General features: G+C 46.2%; 2 protein-coding genes across 4 annotated transcripts in view; one reads left to right on the top strand and one right to left on the bottom strand.

Annotated features, from left to right (window-relative positions):
* The window catches only part of DTD1 (D-aminoacyl-tRNA deacylase 1), a 93,734-nt gene that overhangs the window by 62,188 nt on the left and 7,173 nt on the right, over positions 1 to 24,373 (top strand). The gene's annotated exons all lie outside the window — the stretch shown is intronic.
* On the bottom strand, positions 8,123 to 15,358 carry LOC133341260 (P2Y purinoceptor 8-like). 2 transcript variants are annotated; one of them, XM_061549755.1, is made up of 2 exons: positions 15,231 to 15,358; positions 8,123 to 12,437 (listed from the first exon to the last, which is right to left on the bottom strand). In XM_061549755.1, the coding sequence occupies exon 2, from the start codon at positions 12,428 to 12,430 to the stop codon at positions 11,321 to 11,323; it is 1,110 nt and encodes a 369-aa protein (XP_061405739.1). In that variant the 5' UTR covers positions 12,431 to 12,437; positions 15,231 to 15,358; the 3' UTR covers positions 8,123 to 11,320. The 2 variants fall into 2 exon arrangements, with proteins under 2 accessions (XP_061405739.1, XP_061405738.1); XM_061549754.1 differs by lacking the exon at positions 15,231 to 15,358 and adding an exon at positions 14,984 to 15,220.

The raw sequence follows: 24,373 nt of genomic DNA on the forward strand, positions 1-24,373 counted from the left end.
AAGCCTGCTGTACGCGGCCTTTATGTGGCGCGTGTTTATCTTGGGTTAAATATTGCAGCCTCCTTTGTCACACACGGACACACACAACAGTGACGCGACTACAACACGGGTGACAAAAACACAATGTAATTGCGCTGTGCAAGTGCAATTAACTGGAGCCTGATTGATAGCGTGCAAAACAACCGCTTCTCTCTTGTGCAGCACAGCTTGTTAGTGGTGATTTTTTTGCATTTGTTGATGATTTGTATTTACATCATGGGACCTCCTTTGCCAAAAGGCGTGAAAGGCGTCCTCTGGTCTAACACCGTTTGAGAGACGAGGCTCAAAAGAAAGCTGTCTCAGGTGTGGACCAATCAGTTTAAAAGACAATGCATATATTATCGGAGTGTGTTTTTGTTTGCATTTGGACCACAAGTATTGTGGTTAATGCAGACATGATTCCTTGTAAAAGGTTTCAGTTTGGTGTTTTAACATCTCAACACCTGTTTTGTTGCCAGATAAAAGGGGAAAACCCTTTTATCACGATTAGTATGTACGTTGAACTTCTTTCGCACCGTACGTAGCCAATCGTGCTAATCAGAGGTGCCAGGGGAAGGGCAACAGACTGAACACTAAAAGCAGTTCTAAGAATTTAGTTTTCAATCTCGATTTAAAAGTGCATAGCTCCAGTAGCTTACATTTTTACTTCTCGTAAGCGGACAACTGTCCGCTCGAGGGAGAGGTACTCAGTCTGGTCCTTGAGTATGTCCTCTTATTTTTATATATATATATTTTTTATATATGTCTCGATGTTATAGGTAGGACTGCCTTCGTTTAACTCATACTGTGAAGTACTGCGATGCCCTCTTTAGTGGGGGCGAGTTTTTACTCAAATAATAAATTTAATGATTTCATGAATTAGCAGCTTCCTAGTATCGGGAGGAAGAGTGTTCCAGATGTCCGCAGAAGCACATCTGCTTTGTCCATGATGCTAACGGAAAGACAACGTAGCGTGCGTTATCCTTGCCACGTATGACAAGTGGTACGTGGTGGCTGGCACTGCTTGTGTGCTGGGATTTTTGAAGCATGAATAATGTCATGAGCACTCATGTAATCGTGGTACACGTATGCTGCAGTGTGTTTATAAAATAGTGATGTGTTCCAGATCTTCGGATTAAAAATCCCAAAAGCAGACCTAGAACTGACGTGATGTCACGTTCGTGGTGTAATTTCCATGCTTTCTAAGAAATGTAAAAAAAAATCAACGAAATTGTTTTACAAATAGAACTTTGTTTAAAAAAAATGTAAGTCAATGATTAATGTTTAACATTATTAACCGAGTCCATGAACAATTTAAGTTATTACAATAAAACTAATTTAATTACGAAAAGTACTCCGACGTGAAATTAAACCAGAAACCGAGTGTAACATTACTGCACACGATTCTTTCGTTCTTTCGGTAAAGTCACGTGGATAGAAAAAATACAAGTAAATAAAATAAAAACTTCGTTTCGAGCAATCGTCATCAGGAGGAAAAGATTACTCCCCAGCCCATGCTTGCCTCTGGTGTGACGTCCCTTCATACGAGGGAGAGCGAGCAGGGCTGCCACAGGATATGTACATCACTGCATTTTCTTGTCTCCCCCACACAGACCTCTACGTCTAGTGGCATGATTGTTAGCACGCGCATGCCACCAGTGCTAATTTAGTCATCGTTTTGTTATTTTAGTTTACTCAGGAGCCTTCGTCTGGCCGATGACAACTTGTAGCATTTTAGTCAAGTCTCAGTCTGTGAAGTTCATTGAGTCATTCTCTTACACTGTAGTCTCGTCGGCAGAAGCCGCCAAACGTTGAAGTCATTGTTTAGTTGTTCTATGTGAGTGCGAGGAGCAATGTCCCCTCACTCCCCCCCCCCTCAATATGATGAGCTGAGCTAATGGGTGGACTCAATGTTTGTGTACAAGCACAGCAGACACGGCGCTGTCCCGTCAACATCTTTGGTGCTTTCGATTTAAAGCTTTCGTGACTGCAGGGATTCATCTTCTTGGTTCTTTCGGTAAAGTCACATAGAAGGGAAATAATAAAAATAAAACATAATGAAATACAATTCTCACTGACGTTTCGGCCACAACGCAAGCAGCCGTCCTCAGGTGAAGAACAGGGCTGTCGGAAAGAGCTGCCTTCGGACGCTGTCTTTCCGACAGCCCTGTTCTTCACCTGAGGACGGCTGCTTGCGTTGTGGCCGAAACGTCGTGAGAATTGTATTTCATTATGTTTTATTATTTAATTATTTCCCTTCTATGTGACTTTACCGACAGAACCAAGAAGATCTTTGGTGCTTCTTGGTGCCACTTGAGTCTCTAACTGAAGGATCACAGGTTGCGTTTTCATTTAAGCGATTTCCTCTCTCGTCATCACAGCCGCTCACGCCATCGGTCGCCCTCCTGCCCGATCGTCATTTTTGACCACGTCGACCGAAATGGAATCTCAAACAAGCCCACTTGGTGAATATTAGCCTCACGAATGTCATCTGCAACGTCTATAATCTTCTCTCGACCTGTACAGAGCCTGTCGTCACACGGGTCACCTGCTGACACGCCATTTACGCGTCACGTCACGTGTGCTGCCACCATCGGCGAAGCGTGTCGCTTTGTGACGTCATTCGTCGCGCTCCGTCTCCAACGCGTCGCCACCACCACACTCGCCCCGAGGGTTTGGGGCTTCGTGACTTCGTATCCCCCCCCCCCCAATCCATTACGTGCGTGTGTATGTATGTTGGACTTCTTTCGCACCGTACGTAGCCGACCGTGCTATTTGGAATTGCATCCACTTGGACATCTCGCGGTGCGGGCCACGTGCGAGTGAGATATATTTTGTTGCACAGGGCTTCTGAAAAACACGACTTGTGGGTAAGGAAGAGAAGCAGCGTCAGAGAAGATGCAGAAGACGCCAACACGGCTTGCCCATCCTGCCGATTGTGCACAGTAGACGTGCGACCTCCAAGGTGTGCCCTGACAAAAAAAAGATCCCCCGTATAGCCTTAGCAGACTGTAGGGGCAAGTGCTGTTAGCGAGTGGCAACGATGAAGGCCGAAACGGTACACGAGGGGGTGGGTTTCAGTTTCATGTAATACAGTGAGGGAAAAAGTATTTGATCCCCTGCTGATTTTGTACGTTTGCCCACTGACAAAGAAATTATCAGTCTATAATTTGAATGGTAGGTTTATTTGAACAGTGAGAGACAGAATAACAACAACAAAATTCAGAAAAACGCATGTCAAAAATGTTATAAATTGATTTGCATTTTAATGAGGGAAATAAGTATTTGACCCCCTCTCAATCAGAAAGATGTCTGGCTCCCAGGTGTCTTTTATACAGGTAAGAAAGAGGGGGGAAGCTGCTGATGCAGGCTGCTGCTTTTAAGTCTTAGAAATGAGCGTAGCCCAGAGTCATAAACGAAGTGGGGGGAGGGGGGGGGCGCTAGTGATGTTAAAGTGAGAAATGTGCATGTCAATGTAAGCTCGCAGCGCGCCGTCACATCGAGGACTGCATGTAAACGTAGGATCGGAGAAATGTGCATGTTAATGCATCATGTTAATGTGATTGGCAGGTCTTTGGACAAGCCAAGAAAAAGACTGGCACAGTACTGCTTATAATCAATGCTACTGTAAATGTGATTTACAGAGTCTAATGCAGCAGATGTGGTGCTGTATTGGCCAGCACCACGCCCGAACGTCTTTGTCTCCCCAGTGACGATGTTTACACACCGCGCCAGGTACTAATTTGAGGCTGAGTTAACCTAGGGGAGGCCCGGGACTCGTTCAGATAATCGTCACTGATGTTGGCCGTGAGCGGGAATCGAACCCGGGTCGCCGGGTTCATAGCGCAGCACGCTAACGGCTACACTACTGCACACACACACAGACACACAGACAGACACACAGACACACACAGACAGACACACAGACACACACACAGACACACACACCATCCGCTCTTAGGGCTGCCCTTTCGTCTGCAGGCACATGGAAACCATCGCAATGACCCTCTCAGCAATCAGCCGCCCTCCACGTTGCCAGGGTCCCACCCAGCGCAGCCATTTACGCCCGATCGTGTCCGCAACGCTTGACCCTGCCTGCCATGTCCTCCTTCAGATCTCCGGATTGTTTTTTCATGTCTTGCCCCCAACATTCCAAGCGTCCATCTCTCTCACACCTTGAGCTCGAATGTTGGAGAGCGCTTGCGAGTGATGGGGATTGCTGGTGAGCACTGAGTGAGTTTTGGTTGCGCGCTGCCAAGTCGTGGTCATTCACACAAAAAAACAGCTTGTAATCATCAGCCATGGTCGATCCACTGCTGGGTGAAGGCCACCCCAAGCTGCCATCATCTCTCATGATCGTTTGATTTAAAAGGGCGCCACGGTGGCGAGATGTTAGCTACCTCGCCTGGTGTACAGGAGGTTGTGTGTTCGATTCGGACCATGACGCCTGCTGTTGTATATTTTAAGTTTGCATGTTCTCTCCGGCTTTTTCCCCTCCACACGTGCATTTAGAATATTTGGCAGCTATAAATTTCCACGTGATAAGCCACTTCGCTGAGCAATCATTTGTGGCCAGGTCGCTTCTGAAAAAGAGCTGTATATCTCTGGGCCTCACCCGGTAAAATTGACATTGTTTATAGTTTGAGTTTAATCACCTACCTGGCACCTGCACACGCGCTGATTGCAGCGCTCCGTTTCTGGGGTTGACGTAATCTCACTTGCATCTCTGATTTCATTCTCAATGATGAAACCAGGGGAGGTGTGGGTATAAGCAATGTTGGCAATCACTGAGTACGAGCAGGAAGCCTGCATGATTTATTTATGCGATGAGATGTGATAGGCACTTTAATTTTCTGCGGCATTTATTTGCCTAATAAATGTAAATCCGTGTCTTCTTACAATGTGCTGACTTTATCCGAAGAATCAAACCTCGCTTGTAATCCCATGCTCTCTATTCCCGCCGTATTATTATTATTGATACACATGTGTTGTGTGCGTTTCATTGCAATACATCTGCATAGCGTTTGGTTTAAATGAAAAGAAAACCAATTCCTGTTATTTGGACAAATTCCGCCATTTTCTCGAGGCATTGTTTTCTAAGCTGCTAGAATGCAATAGTTTTGCATATGCAGTACTGTATATTGCTTTGCATTTTTGCTTCAACAGAGTATGAACGCATCTTAATGTGAGTAAGGAGTGGACCAGGCAAACTGATTGGTCCGTTTCAAAGACTATGCATATATTATCAGTGTTTTTTGTTTGCATTCTGACCACAAGTATTGTGGTAAATGCAAACATGATTCCTTGTAAAAGGTTTCAGTCTGGTGTTTTAACATCTTCAATAGCACCTGTTTTGTTGCGAGAAAAAAGGGGAAAACCCATCATCTTTTGGTCCTGGCAAAGGAGGTCCCATGATGAGGAAGAGTGTGGTTGTATGGTTTCCGTTCTCAATAAGGACCACCTACCCCCCCACGTGTAAATGACACAGCCTAATAAAGTCGATGCCCTTTCAGGAGACCTGACTTCAGCACAGGGTCAACAACATTTTCAAATGACTAAAACATATTCTATATCCATCTATTGACCTTACACATACAATAACTACGAAAATGTTTTTTTTTTTCATGAATTGTATATTCTGTACATGGATGTTAAATAAGCATACACCCCCGAGGACCACACATCACCCAGAATGCACCCGATCTCGTCAGATCGGGGCGCCGAGGTGGCTAGGAGATGTTATCTCCCTCGCCTGGTCTACAGGAGGTCGTGGGTTCTATCCCGACCCAGACGCCTGCATGTTGAGAGTTTGTGTCCCCCCCCCCACCCCGCGGTCGCGTGGATTGGTATTACCTTCACATTAAGACACATACTTTTAAAGTTTTTGGCTACTTTGGATGTCCACGTGATAAGCCACTTCGTTGAGCTATCATTGTGGCCAGGGCCCTTATAGCTCAGTGGGCATTACCTGGTAAAAACATTTTTTTAAGTCTACATGTGTACATGTACAGCATGAATATTCTGCGGTGTAAACCAACAGAAACACATTCACCAAATACAGGTAAGTGCATTGTGTGTGTGCCGGTGGGTGTATGTAATTGTCTGCTCTGCGGTAGCCTCCGTCATGCTTGTCAGAGCTCGTAGGCTTGAATTCAAAACCTCAAACTGGTTTGGAGAGTTCCCACACTGGAAGAGTGTCCAATAACTACACTGTATATGGACCGTGTACAATAAGCTTAGCTCGCTGTTGCACGCTCCGCGCAGATTTCATCTGACAGGCGGCAAGACTTTTGTCAATTAACCACCAGAAGCAAGGCACCCCACTCCATATGAAATCTGTGGTGGGGGTGTTTTGACCATACTTCACCACGCTGGTCAGTGCGGGTTGGTGAACGGTAAGGTGAGAGACCTTAGATCGATTGGTTCAGATACAGCGCACCGCCAATGTTAGCCATGGCTGGGAATCAAACTCGGGAGGCGAGGTTGATAGGGCAGTGCCCTAACCGCAGTGACTAATAATTAATGAATCATTAGAACATGTACATGGCTGTACTTTTAACACAAGTACGCATTGCACATGTTTAATGTTGCAGTATTTCCACAATGCTCGCTTGAGTTGGAGCCTACAATACGCGCTACGTGAAAAGGGATCTGGTGCATTGGTTGATGGGAAATGCACCGCCGACTGATTTAGCATGAAGCTTCACTCAAGTGAGTGGTGAAGGAGTGAAGGTTTTGTTTTTGGTGGTGTTACCAGCTCTACCCGCAAGTCCTGTATCTGGTGGGAACTGCCTTCTGCCAGGACATGAATTTAACGCAAAACTGCTTGGCCATGTCGTATCTCTCTTACTTTTCCAGCAAAGCTCACGTACGATTTATGTGCGGCTTTCCCAAACACAAGTGGGGGTGTTTGCGAACGCCAATTGTAAATCACTCCCTTGGCAAGGGATGCTTTTTTATATTCGTAAATTTCTTTGCAAATTCATGCAAATAATGGACGCGGTCAAACACCAATGTGCATTTACGTTTACGGCTGTGAACATTTTATCAATACATTCATGTCATGCTTATGGGAGCATTGTGTATATACATTCATGTATATACATTCATGTCTCGTCAGGAGTCTCAGCAGTAGAGTTAGATCAGAAGGTTGTGAGTTCAAATCGGGGATGGGGGTTGACTCAGCCCATCATCCCTCTGGGGTTTGTTATATTGAGTATGATTTTGTGCGGAAGTCAAAAGTGGTTGTCTTATGGATAGACTCTCCCCTGTCGTATGAACGTGGAATTTCCACCCCTGTAAGCAGGTGAGTGCCACGTCAGTGCGGCGGTGAGCAGAAAATCACTTTGACTTTATGTGTTCACTGTATAAGGAGTGGCTTCATGGTGAATTTGCAAAACTCTGCATTCGTTTTTTGTTACAACTGTAGACCATGCAAGCAATAGTAACATTCTCAACAGAACTAGAAATATCATCATCATCATCACCATGGTGATTTGACTACCGGTTGAAGGCCCCTCCAAAAAGTCACAATCTCTCGCGATCCTGCTGGGAACTATTACACCGAACATCTGCACATGTGCCGATGACATCGATTCACCTCCTTCATAAACACCCTTTCAAGCTGCGACTGATGTCATCGTCCGCGATGACAGCAGGGGTAGAGGTGTAGGTGTCAAGCGATGTTATGACGCACTGGGTAAGAACGAGGATGCCTGTTTCGAGTTGGCCTGTTGCTATTGGCAAATGTACGGACTTTATCAGAAAAGAATAACATAATAAATCCAGCTGTATATATGGAATACATTGTAGAGGTTTAAAATGTTTGGTCATATGTCAGCACTTGAATATACTGTCGTTTATTATAATTTCGTAATACATTCCACATGAAAGCCTTCCCAGTACGCATGGGATGTTGGGCTAACAGTTCCAACTAGATGCCAACGTTGGGCCAATGTTGACATTTTTACACGGTTACGGTAATTTTAGGGGAAAAAATTACAGAGAATGGAATACTGCTCAAAAATGAACATAGAAGAAACATTTCTGAAGATAACAGCAAAAACAAAATCACTTTTTGATTTGTTGTAACTTTCCTGCAGACAACTGTAATAAAAGGCCTTCGCGTAATCAGTCGGAATGTCAGTCTGCTATCCAGTCATTGTGAATATATGGAGCTGTGGAAGCACTTGGCAGCTGTCACGGTAATTAGAATTAAAACTAATTGCACGTTGTGTCTCTTTGTATACTGTGGGAACAGTGCGCACACTTACAATAGGCCTGGAACGATTCGATGAATTTTAATGAATGTTGGTTGTGATTACCTGCCAAGAATCGGTCCCTCTGCGAACATCGTGGTGGATTGTAGCACCTCTAGCGGCTTCCAGGGTCACGTGAGCCGATTGCCGATGAAACGCGGACCGCAAGTTATTGAATCCCGCGCGGACACAATTGGACGTCTGCATTGTGAGCGCAAGAGTCGATTTTAATCAATGCATCGAGCGAGGCATCGTCCCACCGATACTTTACAACATACGGTGATATTCGTCTGTGCGCGTGCGAAGAATGTACGTTACAATTTCAGCACAAGAGATGGGATATTTTTTTTTTAATACTAACAGTAGATCTCTTTGGGTAATAAATGTCTCAACGAAAAAGTTTTGCATTGATTTATCCAACCGTTTTTGGGGAAAAATAAAACTGCTTGCAAAATATTTACAATAGTGCATTATGTAAGTTAGTGCTTTGTGTGGAATATTCAGAGGCCGTTGCCACGTAAATTTTCATGCGTCGTCGCCCATTCAATGTGTGTGAAAGCGGCGCCGTTACAATGACATTGACTGAAAAAAGTCCTGCTTCATTCCAAAGGTCTGCAAAATTGTTGCAAAGATGTCAAGCTGGACATTTATGCAATGTTCGTGATTGTGTTATTTTTTTTTACACTGTGTGGGTGTAAGCGTTTTCAAACGTTAGATTTTTAGAGCTCTGTCCATGCAGTTTTCCACGAATGTAATGGCACATTACCCGTGATTTATACATCACACAAACATGTGTGGAGTGCTGCCTAGTGTGGTGTGAAAGCAATATTAAGACATTATTTAGTGATAATCGCCGTACGATACTGCCTTGCTCCCAAGAGCAGGGACATTAAGCCACAATGACTGTTGAGTATTCTGCATGGATTTTCATAAAATTTATTTCGAGAAGAACGTGTGTGTTTTTACCCTTAATTTAAATGCATGGATGTGTAAAATACTGTCCAGGGTGTCCATAAAGATATCAGCTGTTATTATATTCAGAGTTTGGGCAAGGTTAATGATGTGCTTTTGATTTGGCGGTCTATACTCCCTACAACACATCTCAAACATATAATAAGGCACCCACAGCGGCAGCTGTCCCTGTGTGGCACAGGTTGACTCGGCACCTGGCTTGCAAATGGACATTAGCCTGCCGGTAGGGGGCGATGATTGCCACTGCGTATAATAAAAAATTAGTAATTTGCAAATAATTTTCGAATTTGGCCGACTTGGACTCTGATGCCGGCTAACCAGGGCGGCCACTGGATTCGAACCGTGAACGTCTGCAGTAAGCGGCGAACGCACTACCGTTGTGCCGCGTCATTGCCCGTACGGTGCAAAAGAAGTTCAACATGCATACGGAAATTACGTACAGATACAAGTACAGCACGCACGCACGCACGTTAGTCTCGTCCCTCGAAACCTCCACGTCTCCCGCGGTGTTGGTTGGCGACACTGCTTCCGCGCGGACGTTTGAGAGGTTCCCAGGGACGATCGCCTCGAATGGTTCTCTTCTGCACTGTTGCTGAGATCAACAATTGGAGCGTCTAAGCCAGGGCTCGGCAACTTGCGTGCGGTTCCAGAGCCGTCCGCCGCTCCTTCAAAGGGCTGCTTCGTGACGTTGTGCATCGCGGCTTTTTGAAATATCGTTTTTTTTTGTTTTACCGAATTCGAGAAAAAATGGCACTTCTTGTTATTTTGGTTGCTCAACCCCTGGTACAAGGAATGCGTTGCCAATATTTCAACCGTGCAGTTGAAGCTGCCGCCTAGTTAATCTTCTTTCAATAAATGATGGTACCTTTATAGAGCACTGTGTGTTTATTAGCCTGAGTAATTTGGCTGGGATTCTTTTACACAAGGTTCAGTACATCATTCAATTTTTTAAATGGGAGAACAGCCCCATTTGTAGGATTTCCACTTTAAGTAAATCATTGTCATTCCATTAAATGGGCTCTAAGTGCATTGAGACTCTTCATCTTATCGGCATTGCAACACTTGAGACTATTGTTACCGAAGTCCGTGTATTGTTATGAACAGGGAACTGTGGCTGTTCTTGAAGTTTGAGATCGGTGCGAGGACAGTAGCATGCAATGGCATACTCTTGTAAATTACATCAGCATCCTAACATCACCATTTGTCTTGACAAATCCAAACGTAAGTCATGGATTTGCTGCTTTATGCAAACAGCTTCAGTGACTGGTGAGCTAACCTCCGAGTAATCTGAGTATTCATTTGCATTTTGTAATCACCTGCCTGCCTGACAGCTGGAATAAATGTCAGGAACCCGAGTTGTAGCATTTCATCTTCAGTGGAGAGTGTGCAGTTCGGGTGAGACAAAGCCTCTTAACACAAGCAAGAGTCATATCTAAGAGTTGATGGGAATTTTTACCCGCACAATGTATTCCTCCATCTCAGACATGGGACATTTTAAAGACCTGTTTCATGAAATCCAATTCCGGGGGACTCAACCGGTTTGTACGGATCACTTTGTACATTTGGGTGGTCGAAAGTGAGTAAGCCCTTGGCGCTCGAACGTGTCATCGCGCTGTTCTGTCTGGCTCGTTGAAATCAGACGCAGTAGGAATGCACGAATGCAGGATGCAATGCAGTCCAGCTCCAGTGACCCGGCACGACATGCCGCAGAATACACACGCGGCCATCCACCCCTGTGCTCTGACAACAGTTCAAAGGTTACGTTTGTAATTCTTCAATGTTTTACTGATTTAGAAATGCAAATAAATAATGTCAGTTTTAAGTGCGCAATCTTACAGAGACTAAATGCGTGCCGGGGCTGTGTTGTGCAAGTATGCGTCATCAAGTCAATGCAGTGAGATGTGAACACCGTCAATCGAGGGATTTGCTTAAATTATCCAAACTGCAGATTGCTACTTAACATCAAGGGCAGTGGTGTTTTCCCGTCGCGTTGCCAACGGCAACGCAGTCGGCTCCAAAGATACCCCAGCATCGCATAGTCCTCGCTTCTACAAATCCCGCCGCCACAGTTCCTAAACCTTGCTGTTGGAGGTGGCCTCGTGCTCCTGGCTCGACACCTCGGCGCCGGAGTACGACCCGCGGCGGAAGAGGCGGCGCACGGCCCTGCGGAATTCGTACGAGCTGAAGTAGAAGACGAACGGATCGAGGCAGGCGCTGAGGCTGCTGAAGGCGAGCGTGAGCCGGTAGACCCCGTACAGGCCGCTGCTCCCGCGTATCCAGTTGAGCAGCGCGTGTGCCAGCAGCACGCAGTTGCACGGCGCGAAGCACGTGACGAACATGAGCAGCACCACGGCGGACAGCCGCATGGCTCGGCGACGAAAGTTGCCGACCTTGGCGCCGCCGCCGCCGCCGCCCGCGGTGCCGCCGCTGCCGCCGCCGCCGCCTTTGGCGAGCTCGCGGATGACGGACACGTAGCAGAAGACGGTGACGCAGAAGGGCAGCAGGAAGATGACGAGGAAGAAGACGACGCAGTAGACTTGGAAGAAGGTGACGACGGCGTCGCTCTTGGGGAAGACGTCGTAGCAGGTGGTGACGCCCAGCTCGGGCACGCGCCGCGTCAGGTCCACGGCGTGCAGGGGCGCCGTGGCGAGCACCATCAGGGCCCACGTGGCGGCGCAGGCGCCGGCGGCGAAGCGGCCGCTCCTGAGCCTGTGGAAGCCGTGCGGGTGCAGGACGGCCAGGTAGCGGTCGACGCTGATGCACGCCAGGAAGTAGATGGAGCAGTGCGTGTTGAGGTAGAGCAGCGCGGTGACCGCGTGGCACAGGAAGCGGCCGAAGGGCCAGTGGTTGCCGCCGTAGTGGTAGGCGATCTGCAGAGGGAGGAAAATGACGAAGGCCAGGTCGACGGCCGCCAGGTTGAGGATGTAGATGCTCGTCGGGGACGGACGGCGTCCCGCGGCGGCGGCGGCGGCGTCGGCGGCGCGACCCGCCCCGGGCTTGAAGGAGCGCGTGCCGCGCATCAGCAGGGCGGCCACGCTGGAGGGCAGCGTGACGGCGAAGACCAGCACGTAGATGGTGGGCAGTGCGACGGTGGTCAGGCGTCCCGTGAGCAGCGCCCGCGTGAAGTTGTCGAGCTTGCTGATGTTGAGCGAGCCGCCGCCGCTGCTGCTGTTGCCGTCCATCGTGGTGCTGAAATGAAATAAGGTTGGGCACGGGTATAGATTCCAGCGAAAACGAATGCATTGCACTCTCTCGTTGGTGTTGTTACTTTTTTTATTTATTTTTACTATGTAAAGCCCACTGAGCTATGTAGCTCTTTTTCAGAAGGGGCCATAGCAACAGACGAAAGCTCAACAAAGTGGCTCATCATTACGTGGGAAGGTAAAGCAGTCAAATACTCGAAACGAACGTTGATTCTAGATGTGGAGGGAAAAACCGGAGGACCTCGAGAAAAATCCACACGACCACGGGGAGAACATGCAAACTCCAAATGTACAGGCGTCAGGGTCGGGATCTAACTCACAAGCTCCTGTATACCAGGTGAGGTAGTTAACATCTCGCCACAGTGGCGCAGTGAACTTCCCTTCGCTTTACTTCATCGTTCTTGTTCACTACTGACGTTTCAAACTCTTTGATTCCATCCCAAAATGATAAGAATCCCCATTTGCTTGGAAGAAAATATGTTGGCCAAGAGCTTACCTATCTCTTATGGCTATATTATTTAAATTGACAATAATTGTGGTTTAATAGCCTTGCTTTCACCGCCAGCATTCAATCTGGTAGTTAGATCACACCGCCGTGTGTCGTGTGTGTTTGTAGATGCCAGGAAGGTATTGCATGTATTTTGTTTTATCACGACACTATCCAGGCTATGGCACAATTGTGCACGTGTGCTCTGTTATCCCCTGCACAGAAGAGCAGTCTCCACTTCATTCAATCACAAGCGGGTTGTGTTTACCCTGACTATGTAATTAATAATCGATGTGAGACACGATGTGTGTCTCTAGCTCGTAACCGTACTCGGCTGACTCGTGTTGCTCCTAACCGATAACAAGAGTATGCCAACGTTTTCAGCATGTCGTTATTTTACGTCGGAACACCAATTTCAATCGCAGAATAGACAGGATTTGCTATTGTGGGTAACTCATGAAAGATTCAGAGAGGCTGCATTTGCACACATTAAAGACATACATTATTCATGGTGCTCTTTTTGCAAGCGCGCTTTGCTTAGAAATATTGCCAAGTGTAAAAATATAATTTTTCTCCTCGTGCTAAAGAACGCCATTGTCTGTGTTCTTGCGTCAATCGTGTGGCGTTTAAGTTTGTTTATCATCTTTCCCGTTCGACAGTAGAATCACTGTTGTAGTGCGGAAGATCCCGACGGTGATGTTCTTCACAATCATATTCACGCCTTGACTGTCCCCGGAGCAATTTTCGCAAAGCAACTTCTTAATGTCGCCGTGTGAAAATGAAGAAGTTGGCTCGTGATACATTCACGCAAATGTAATGAACGACAAAGTTCGTTAAATAAAACTGGAGGTGTCTGTCAGGGGGTAACCCAGAGGAACTCACAACATAATATGTGTCATTAGGACAGTTACAGAAGGGGGAATGAGATCAAAATGAGACGGAAGAAAGCGGTTTGGAATGCTGTTGGGAAACTCAACTCATTAATGAAAAGCCATTCCCCCTCTTTTCCTAATCAAGATATATATTTTAATTGTTGCTTACGATCTGTTCTGACATATGTATCAGAAAAATTGTCATTAGAATGTCGGTATGTACGTTGAACTTCTTTCGCAACCGTGTGTAGCCGACCGCGACATTTTAGTGTGTACGGGCGGTATATGAATACGTGTAAATTGTGAAAATGTAAGCAATTGAATTTCTACAACAGGTTGTGGATAATTTTTCGTAATGTTATTCAAATTTGCCAAAATTTGAAGAATGACCCACAAATTACTCAATTGGGACTATACACAGCAGCAGTCATCATCATCTCCAACTATGACAACTCGGCAAGACCCTCCTGAAAAAGAGTCGTGGGACTCGGTGAGGCCTTCCGAGGGTAAACAGGCTGCATAATAATCATAACAAATATACACATAAATGTGAACACCATGTAAAATATGACAGTTACACCAAGCTCAAAGAGGTGACTGAAGGACAAAGAAAAAGCGCTTCAAATATAAGGAAATTATTTTAAACGAGGTTAGATTTTGTGTGTGAACATCGAAAGAAAATGACACGCAAAGCACAAACACTGCGCCGGCTTTTGGGTGGCTAATTGGTGAGGGCGGATATGCGACGGTCGGATATGGAGACGTTGAACTGTGCCTAGAAGAAAACCGGATGCATAACGCAGGGATAACAGTGAAAGAGCTACGCAGGTTCATTCACAGCAACCGCTTGCGATAATTGCCATCTTACAATCGGGTGAGATGCCAACCATCTCCTCTCAACGGCTGGATTACAGGCGGGTGCCAATGTGGCCGACCGAGGCGATGCGTAATGAACGACAGCTGAATTCTCGCGGAGTCAGTTGCACCGTAGCGAACGATTATACCAAGAGAGTCGGCTTGCTCGCACTCGCGTGCTACGTGTTAAAACTAAAAGTGAACTTGGAAAAGAAAGTTTCAACAAAAATGTACACGTGGATTGCAGTAAGCATCTCGCTAGTCACGTCGCTTTCCAAACAGCCACGGTTCCGGTGAATAAGAACACGGATAACGCACCTTTTCGGTCTTTTTGAAGTTTTCGAAGATTCAAGTTCCCACGCAAAGAAATAAGCAGAACATGAATGGAGTGTAAAATACTTGATCGTGGCGGTTGGTTTTTATGTGTGTGTGTGTGTCTGTGTGTGTCTAACGCGAAAAATTGCCAAACTCCCCGTAGTCGTTTCGCACGAGGACGCAACCGAGCCCAGAACGTGTCCTCTCTTGCCGGCCGTGGCCGCGTGCCCAATGAAGTCAAACTCCTCACCCGAGCGCCGCTGCCCTTTGCCGCAGCGGTGACGCGACGCTTCTTCTTCTGGGGCGAGTCTCGGCGCGCGCCTCTTTTTGATGTGGACCGGGCGGGTGGGAAGGGAGGCGCAGCAGTTGGAGATGCGGCAGGGGACTTCGCTGGAGAAGCTTTTTGCGGTGCCACGGCTGTCTTGCCGCCGCCGGGGGTGGGGGCCTTTTTAAACGTGCGCCGATGTTGCGAGCGAGCCAGCGAGCTGGCCGTGGGTGAGATCGCAAAAATGATCCCGTGATACGTTTTGGAAATACCCTGCGAGAGGCACCGTCCCGCACACCGCAACAAATGATTCACCGTTTTTTCTAGACAGACTCGACTTCAAAAGTTGACGCGTGCTTTGTGTGTTGCCGTGACTGTCTAGTTCCTTATTGTTTCTCACAGTGCGCGCGCGTGCGCTTGTTTTTCCTCTTTTGTTTTTAGAAAATGAGGTTTGAAAAAAATGATTTGGCAACGGCGCTGTGGCGTTGAAAGGAAGACGATACGATAGGTGGCTAGTTATTGTGGTTGTGGTGGCGCTTCATCATCGGGAGGCCAGAGAGGTTTTGAGTGTGGATGACGGGAGTTGAAGACACTCTACGCCATGGGGGCCAGTTTTCACGTTGTCACATGAATAGTCGCGTGATAGTAGCTATTGGATAGACTAGACAAACACTTGAATAATGAACAGGCATTACTTGATTGACTCAAGTGATGTGAATGCGTTGGGTTGTTTTTGTTGTTGAGTTTGCTTTGTGCGCCGCCGTCAAACGCTGCAACAGCGGCACCAAATAATAATAATAAAACGTTTTTATTTGCATTTAAATAGAGGACTACATGGCGGCGATGATGTTGTACAGTAGGTAATGTTATTTGTGTAATCGCTTGGTGGTATTGTCATTATTTATTTACCGTAGTGTTGTCGTCTGTCAGTAAATGTGAAGCTTCCTGTGGGGTTATCTTTGATGCAGCTTCGCTTTTGGTTCCTGATCTAAGTGTTGAGCGTCCGTGTTAATTCAGATCCAGAATGTATCATGTATGAGTATGAGAAATTATGATGAATGCGAATTAGATTTTTTTGGCACAATAGGGGGCACAGGTGGTGCATCGGCCACTCATCTCAGTCGGTCGACCCGTGGCACCTGCTGGGTCTGCCCCGTGACCTCCTGCCAGCGGCGTTCGACACTTCGTGTGGCCTCAACGTGCACCTAGCCTGGCACAAGAGCCCTGGTGACGTCACCGCCACTTAGTGGCGAATGGCGGTTGTTGTTGTGTGCCTATTAATAAAAAAGGTGTTTTTAGGAATATTTGCGTTGTGTCCTATTTTTCAGAACAAATATAAACTTTTGTTTCCGCAAACGGGACAGCGGCTCTGGGGAAATCCTTTTCCTTACAACCCCTTACCCATCCGCACTTTACAGTCTCATACACTGATGGGAAAACAGTGGCATCGTGTTCGCAACCGGTACAGTTTTAGTTTTTAAAAACGACATGACTTCCACGCAAAGCGTGTGGATGCATCCGTGGGCACAGCGCATGCGAACGCTGTGTTTTAAAGCGCTCCCCGACTTGACGTAACACGGTTAACGTGCAGCAACATTAATGGTAAATTATTAAACAGTGGAGCTAGGCTCACAATGCAGGTGGCATGAGTGTTCTTGTTGAACAAAAGGGCCCGTGGGCTTAGTGGATGCACGGGGGGGGGGTGGGCTTGAGTCATCGTACGCGAGGATCATGGGCTGCTTCCGCGCTGAGCCAGGCTGGATTATGTCTGTGGGCACGCCACGGATTCAGCTCCTGTCAGATGGTGGTGGAGGGAGCACCTCAACATTGAACTTTAAACTAAACAACATTTTTATTTTACCAGGCCCAGTGAGCGACACAGTTATTTTTCAAAAGCGACCTTGCTATCACGAATGATAGCTCAGCGAAGCGGCTTGTGGTGTGGACATTTATAGCAGCAAAATATTCGAAGCGCATGTTGATTCCAAATGTATAGGGAAAAACCGGAGGAACTGGAGGGAAATCCACGCCACGTCGGGGAGAGAGAGAGACACGCAAACTCAAAATATACAGCAGCAGGCGTCAGGGTTGGAATTGAACCGACGACCGCCTGCATATCAGGCGAGGTAGTCAACATCTCCTCGCCACTGTGGTGCCCTGAACTTAGGCCGGGGACGTTTGGTGGTGCAGGACCCAGCCCTGCCACCCACGTCTTGTCACCCACGTCTTACCACCCACGTCTTGCCACCCACGTCTTGCCACCCACGTCTTGCCACCCACGTCTTGTCACCCACGTCTTGTCACCCACGTGTTGCCACCCACGTCTTACCACCCACGTGTTGCCACCCACGTCTTACCACCCACGTCTTGCCACCCACGTCTTGTCACCCACGCTTTGTCACCCACGTCTCACCACCCACGTGTTGTCACCCACGTCTTACCACCCACGTCTTGCCACCCACGTGTTGTCACCCACGCCTTGTCACCCACGTCTTGTCAACCACGCCTTGTCACCCACGTCTCACCACCCACGTGTTGCCCCCCACGTCTTTCCACCCACGTGTTTCTAGCCCGGCCGTGGCAGCAAGTCTAACCGTGCGTGTGTGCTGCCTCGAGTTATTACAATGTGTGAGTGGTGAGTCGTAATTATTTCCCAGGCCATCAGGGGTGGTGTTTTGTAGCTGCTGCAGCTGGGTACATACATACGGATTAACGACAGTGTAGTTTTCACGCCATTACAAATGGAAGGCATTGTTTGTGGAAAATAACACCAAAATGCACTATTTATGTACTGTATTAATGTATACAACATATCTGCAAGCGAAGAGCAGCTGTGTTTAACCTGCCTTTGCCTTTTGTTGTTTGATATCGCTCTATTTTGTATGTGTAGTAGAAGCTGGATATATTCACACCCCTTGTGAGCAAGAACACGTGTGATGATATCCACAATAGTGGGTTTGTATCAGCAGCTGCCCTTTGCCTTCCCCCCATCAGTTAAATGTCAGCATGTGTTCCTTATATCAGAATTATGCTTCGATAAGGTGTGCTTATGTCCAACTTTCACTAGATTTACACACAGAGTGATCCTTTCATAGATACCCCGACTAACGTAATCGGGAGGAATTATTTGGCGGAGGAAAACAGGGTTTAATGTCAAAGCCTCTTCACGTATCCCGCCAATTGCAATTCACTCTGTTAGATGATCTAACACCCTCCTCTGTCAGATATGGAGACTCTCTCCCAAAAGGTTCAGTCACCTGTTGAGAAAGAAAGTGATATGAGGCTCATTATAAATCGGCAGTATGGTCATTAACGTAATCGCCCTGTATGCCTGTGTATGATGGATGATATACTCTGCGACCGCAAGGCTATAACCACTATAATCTTTGTCTCAAATGAAGGGTAATGCATTGAAACTCCCCGAGTCACTTTAATCATTTAAAAATGTACTTTTGTTGATTTATACATTTTCATATCTGTCGTAGATCCAGGAAGGCCTCCCTGAGGCCCTGAGTATACACAGTTAACGACGGTTCTCTTTACAATATTCATGAGTGCGTGCCAGCCATGTGCTCCTCCGCTAAAGCTAATTTCGGGTTTGTGATAGGTGGCGGTGGCTCGGGGAGGCCTTCCTCCAGCAGTGGATTGACCATGACCGATAATGATGATGATCAGTTTAACTCGCAGGCTTTCGCGACCAATATTATTCATAATCAACGTTTTTGGGTTATATCGCGTTATTTATAAATTCGCCAGAATGGTGAATTGCCCGATCATGCTGGATGCAATTACCAGCGAAACGTCGTACTCAAAAATTGTAAATGTTGTGGTTTCACGCTTCAACACACCGGTGGGCTATTTGTCTTTTGTCAACGTGACACTTTTTTTGCTGATTGGCCGTGTCGGGTGATGGAGGGTTACGACACATTTATAAATAATGCGATCTAACCCAAAAACGTTGATTATGAATGATGATGATGATGATTAAAAGCAAAGGTTGGCTGGCATGAGATAGTGGTGTCATGTATCAGATAACGGGGGAACATCCATTTAATTACTGACACATCCTCATCAGCTAATTCATCTATCCACGGATGGATGAATTATTTTATTTAGTTTATTAAGTTTGTTGAGCCTCCTGGCCAGTATTGTGAGAAACGTAGCCCCTCTTTCACCCAGTCTCTATGGATCTCGATGAGTCTCTGTGGTGGCAGGACACGAGAAGACAAAGTGGATGCACCCAAAACTCGAGCTTAGATTTATGGGTCAAAACAGCAACGTGGCAAATGCCATCGTATTTAGGATTCATAAGTTTCAGTGGACTGTCCTAGAGATTGAGAGCTTAAGTTATGTATATTTAGTAATATTGTGGTTGAATGGAAATTTTCATTGTAAACAAAATTGAGTTGGGATTCTTAGCGTCAGTTAAAACACCCAAAAAAACATATTCGAATTATTTTAGTCAAATCAACTTAAATTCCCGTGGCTCAAAGAGCCAAACTATTTTAGCCAGATACATCTGAGAACACCGAAGAGGGAAACTTCAGCGCTGTTCAGAACGGTTCCGAGTCCAATGCGGCGATGTCTCCACGGAGGGGAAACGGCAGTGAAAAGTTTGTAGTTTTTTAACTATAAAGAATAATTGAGTAATGCTTTTTTTAATGGTGTAATATGATTTATATTCATACAGGAACGGATATGAAAGGCTTACTGTGCATAGGGAGAGAGGTAGGTTGATTGGGTTTTAATTGCTGGTGATTTTCCCATTTGGCACATTTGGGCAAATTGTTTCCAGAACAAAGACAAAATCCTGATAACCGCAGACCTTTGAATGTTATTCAATTTGCAGTGCACAATGCGCTTCGATAATCGAAATGCCTGGGTAACTGGAGACTTGAGTCATCGTCCACGTGGATACATCCCCCATCGGTGAAATCAACGCCAGACAATGCATCCAATAATGGACCTGAAATTGTGTAAGTTTGTGGGAAGACCCGCTGGTTTGCAAGTCATGAGCCCTGACTGGGCTATTGATAGCACATGCAACCGACGTCAACGTCAAATTATAAACATTCTTTGCCCACGCTAGTCACAAGACGATGAGCGATTAGGGAACCAACTGCAAAAAGACGGTCGGCAGCGATGAGCTTCCGTTTTTTCTGTGGTGGTGGTGGTGGTGGCGGAGAGAATCACGGTGTATCCCGTGACAGCACCCTCCGATGTGGGCAGACAGCTCGTGACCCATAGGCACGACTACGCAACACCTTCACGACCGCCCACGTGCCCACTCGTCATCCACTCGGAGCACGTGAAGGGGACATGTTACGAGACTTTGAAAAAGAAGAAACTCGATCGGAGCTGGCTCTTCCCAGCGGTGAGAGGGCTCCGTGATTGTGCGCACACGCCGTCTGCAATTGTTTAGTGACATCACAAGACGTTTTCTCAACGTCTGCTTACAGATGAATGCATTGTAAACATTTATATATCACTCGTTTGCATGTCGTTTAATGTCCAGTATCATGCGGTGCCGTTACATCACAATTTTTTTACGTGTTTAGTATATTCATTCTTTTTCCCCGAAATTAAATGTCAATTGATTTGATACGTCACATATCCGACTCGCTGCGGATATAAGCACGCGTGTGACAAGGTTGGATATCTGAACATTATTAGGGAAAATTATGGTCACAGCGCTGCTTTAAATATGGAAAATGCTTTTCTGTATTTTGAATTGGGGTTGCACAGCGATTACTCACTAATTGTATGACTCAACTCCATCACTGCATTCAAGTCACAGCTCACAACACATCTCTGTACGCTTGCATGCAATCGCTAATCAGCCACAACTTGCCTTAAAAAAAGAAAACTCTGAAATTGTCTATTTTATATTCATGGGTGTAACGATGTTGATGATGTCGATTCGGGTGGCAGATTGGTGCCAGAAATGCACCACTCGTGTTCATCAAAAAGTCAAATGACTTGACTGATGTGCATGGGATTAAGACACCGTGACTCTTCGTAGAAAGGTCACATTTGTGAACATCAGGAGCGTCTGACAGTTAACAACCACGCACAAACACTGCACAGGGTGTGGGTGGTAATTCGGGAATGGGTGGATCACGCGACGTCCGATATGCGACCTCGTGCCGTACACCACAGTTTTGTTTCACACGTACCGGGAATAGATTTACGCGGTTCATCGAGTTTGGCACGAGGGGGCATTCACGATGCCGCGGTCAAAGGGAACATGTTGAAGGGTGAATACTAAATGCAGATGGAGGCGCAGGAGATGTTTGCCCTCGTGCAACAGAGTTTGGAATTCTCGTAAAGGACGCGATGTGGCAACGGTGAGCAAAGACGAGAAAGCACCACGCAAGGAATTCGGTAGCATTGAGTGGTATTAATTCTAGATTTGAAGCTTTAGTGACTGCAAGGATTCATATTCTTAGGTTTTGTCGGTAAAGTCACGTAGATAAATAAAAAAATAATAAAAGTAAAATAAAAATAAAATAAAATAATTTTAAAATAAAATAATTTTATTTTAATTTTACTTTTATACATTTTATTTTTTTATCTACGTGACTTTACCGAAAAAACTTAAGAATATAGCATTGAGTGGCTTTAAATGTTTAAATGAGAAGCCGACAATCGCGACTGCGCTCAAACACAGAGGGCCCAGGGAGAATGGCTCTTGCGGATCTGGTTCTGCCGAGGTCTCTTTGAATTTTAAAATGAAAAGCCAGCCAGCGCGAGTGCCTTGGGGGGTAGGCGTTCAGAACACCAGGCCGGGCAAGAGTCTGGTAAATGGTGCTCAAGGAAATGCCTGGTTGTCACTTTAAAATGATGTCGGCACGAAATGCAAGTTGTCGTAAATGGCAATGTGGTGCTAAGTGGAGTGTGAGCTGTGTGGTAATGGTGCTCCGTGCGTGAAGAGTTTTCCACAGTCCTTGGTCATTAAACACTGTGGGCGACCCATTATGAACCCTTCACAGAACTGACAAATATATTGTGATGTTTGCTTCGTTTTGTGTGTGGTCTCTGACAAACCGACATTAATTCGTTTTGTTTTTGTTGTTTATAATTATATAGGGTTTTTTTAAAATCAATAATTGCTCATGAAATGCGTTTGTTTATTTATATATAGCAGTGCTTTTTTTGTTGTGGGTTGTATAACGCATAGGATGATGTATCCATCCTGGGTTGGTAATTTAGTATTTTCCATGAGCTTCATATCAATCGACTGAGTTGTAATTCCTTGACTGATTGATGCGCTGAGGTTGGAGCTTCAAGTCTCCGAACAGCCAGAGGTGAAACCTACATCCACAACAAATGAATCCTGTGTGGGTTTCTAGAAACATAGGCTAGGTTGATGGATGGTGGGGGTGAAGTGATTGGGGAAAATGATAGGCATTTACAAAAGTAAAAAAAATAAAACGTATTCATTGACTTGCACGTTCTGAGCAAAGAACAAGGGATGTTATGCAACATTGCTCTCACCGCTTTTAAAGCCTTCGCTCACTTGCTTTAATTTGGCTGCTGGGATCTTGGACAGTTACACTAATTTGTAATAATTATAAACACGGTCTGGTGTGACTTTAGAAACTTTCAGTGACCCACAGTTCTTAAATACTCTCATGGTAAAGTGTGTATTTTCTTCGCTTTCTTAAACTGTTGTTACTAGGAGTATTATCGTTATTATTGTTTTGGAATGCTGCTGTGGTGTCGCGGTTGTCACACTGGATGGAGGTCGCCAATTCGATCGCTGAGAACGGCAGTGGAAAGATCGGACGGGTTTCTCAAACCCGTCCCCCTCCTTTATCCACCCGGCAGCATCAGTGGGGTGAGCGCAACGAGTCGATCACGATCGGGACGCAGAGTCGGACACGGAAGATCAGACTCTTGGTCACCGCTCTTGCTCAGACGTGGTTTCAAGCACGGCTCAGCCAAAGCTTGGCTCAGCCTCAGCTCATTATTACACATCGGCGTAGAACGCATTGTTGTTGTGTTAGCGCCGTTGGCTACGTACGGTGCGAAAGAAGTTCAACATAGGCACATGCACGAGTACGACTAAATCCCAAACAAGACTGGGGCCAAGCTCACAAGCGTCTCCAGTGAAGTGTGGCTCTAAGCCACCTCATTTGAGCATGAGCCCACCCATGGCAAAGAACACGAGGCTGAGATGTTGTTTAATTATTATTATTGAGGACACAACTCAGCTCGTTTGATACCAAGCGTCTCTCCCAGCTCGGGACGCCAATGGGATATAATGAACGTCTCGTGTTGGATTATCGGCCGCCTGCTACAAGAGTGCCAACATGAACGTTTTGGGGCATGTGGCTCAATTCCGAGTGGTAAAGCCTGCCTCACCGGTTCTCTCTGCGAGAGTGCCTTTGGGGAGTGGATGAGGCGAAGGGCATTGTCAGAGCCCGTACACAATCGATTGCCAATGTTAAGACAGTGAGACAAGGGAAGGATGCTCGTTTGGGGGAGTGTGCATGCAGAGACCTCTTGAATCGGAATTGGCTAACCTTGCTTGAAATGATCAGCCCTAGGAAACCTTCAACTTAAGCTTTCTGGTAAAACATTGCTCCTGCTTGTGAGTAGGAGCTGTGTGAATGAATGTGAACAACACAATTATGTTCCCAAGGCTTCTGCAAGTGTCGTCCGCTTCGGTGAGTGCTCAATCTGTAATGGGGTCACCCCCAATCCAAGTTGCTTTCGGACCTTCTTGATTTGCTTCACCAAACATCCTTAGGTATCCCAAAACACAGCTTCGTGTGCTTGAACATGCATAGATGTGGCACAATCGTAATTATTCTTGCACCGAAGGTCTGAGCTGGAACTTAACAGCAGTTAATGGCACGTAGTTTTTGAATCACAGCCATCACAGAATCACAGCTATAATCACACATAATGTTTAAAATATATCTTTTTGTTGTTGGAAGTGCGTTTTCTTTCTCCATGGAAAGGAAGCATTCATGCAGATGCAGAATAGATGCCTGAGTGCATGCACCAGTGGTCTGCCAACGCAGCAAGGAGCAATCCATTGCAGTGGAGTCAGTATTTGAACAAAATCAATAAAACCGGAATATTTTTTGCAGGGGTCTTTTTCACGAGTCACAAAAACA

Source organism: Lethenteron reissneri, chromosome 11 (genome assembly GCF_015708825.2).
Source record: "Lethenteron reissneri isolate LAM-NWPU_2019-01 chromosome 11, ASM1570882v1, whole genome shotgun sequence".
NCBI lineage: Eukaryota > Metazoa > Chordata > Hyperoartia > Petromyzontiformes > Petromyzontidae > Lethenteron > Lethenteron reissneri.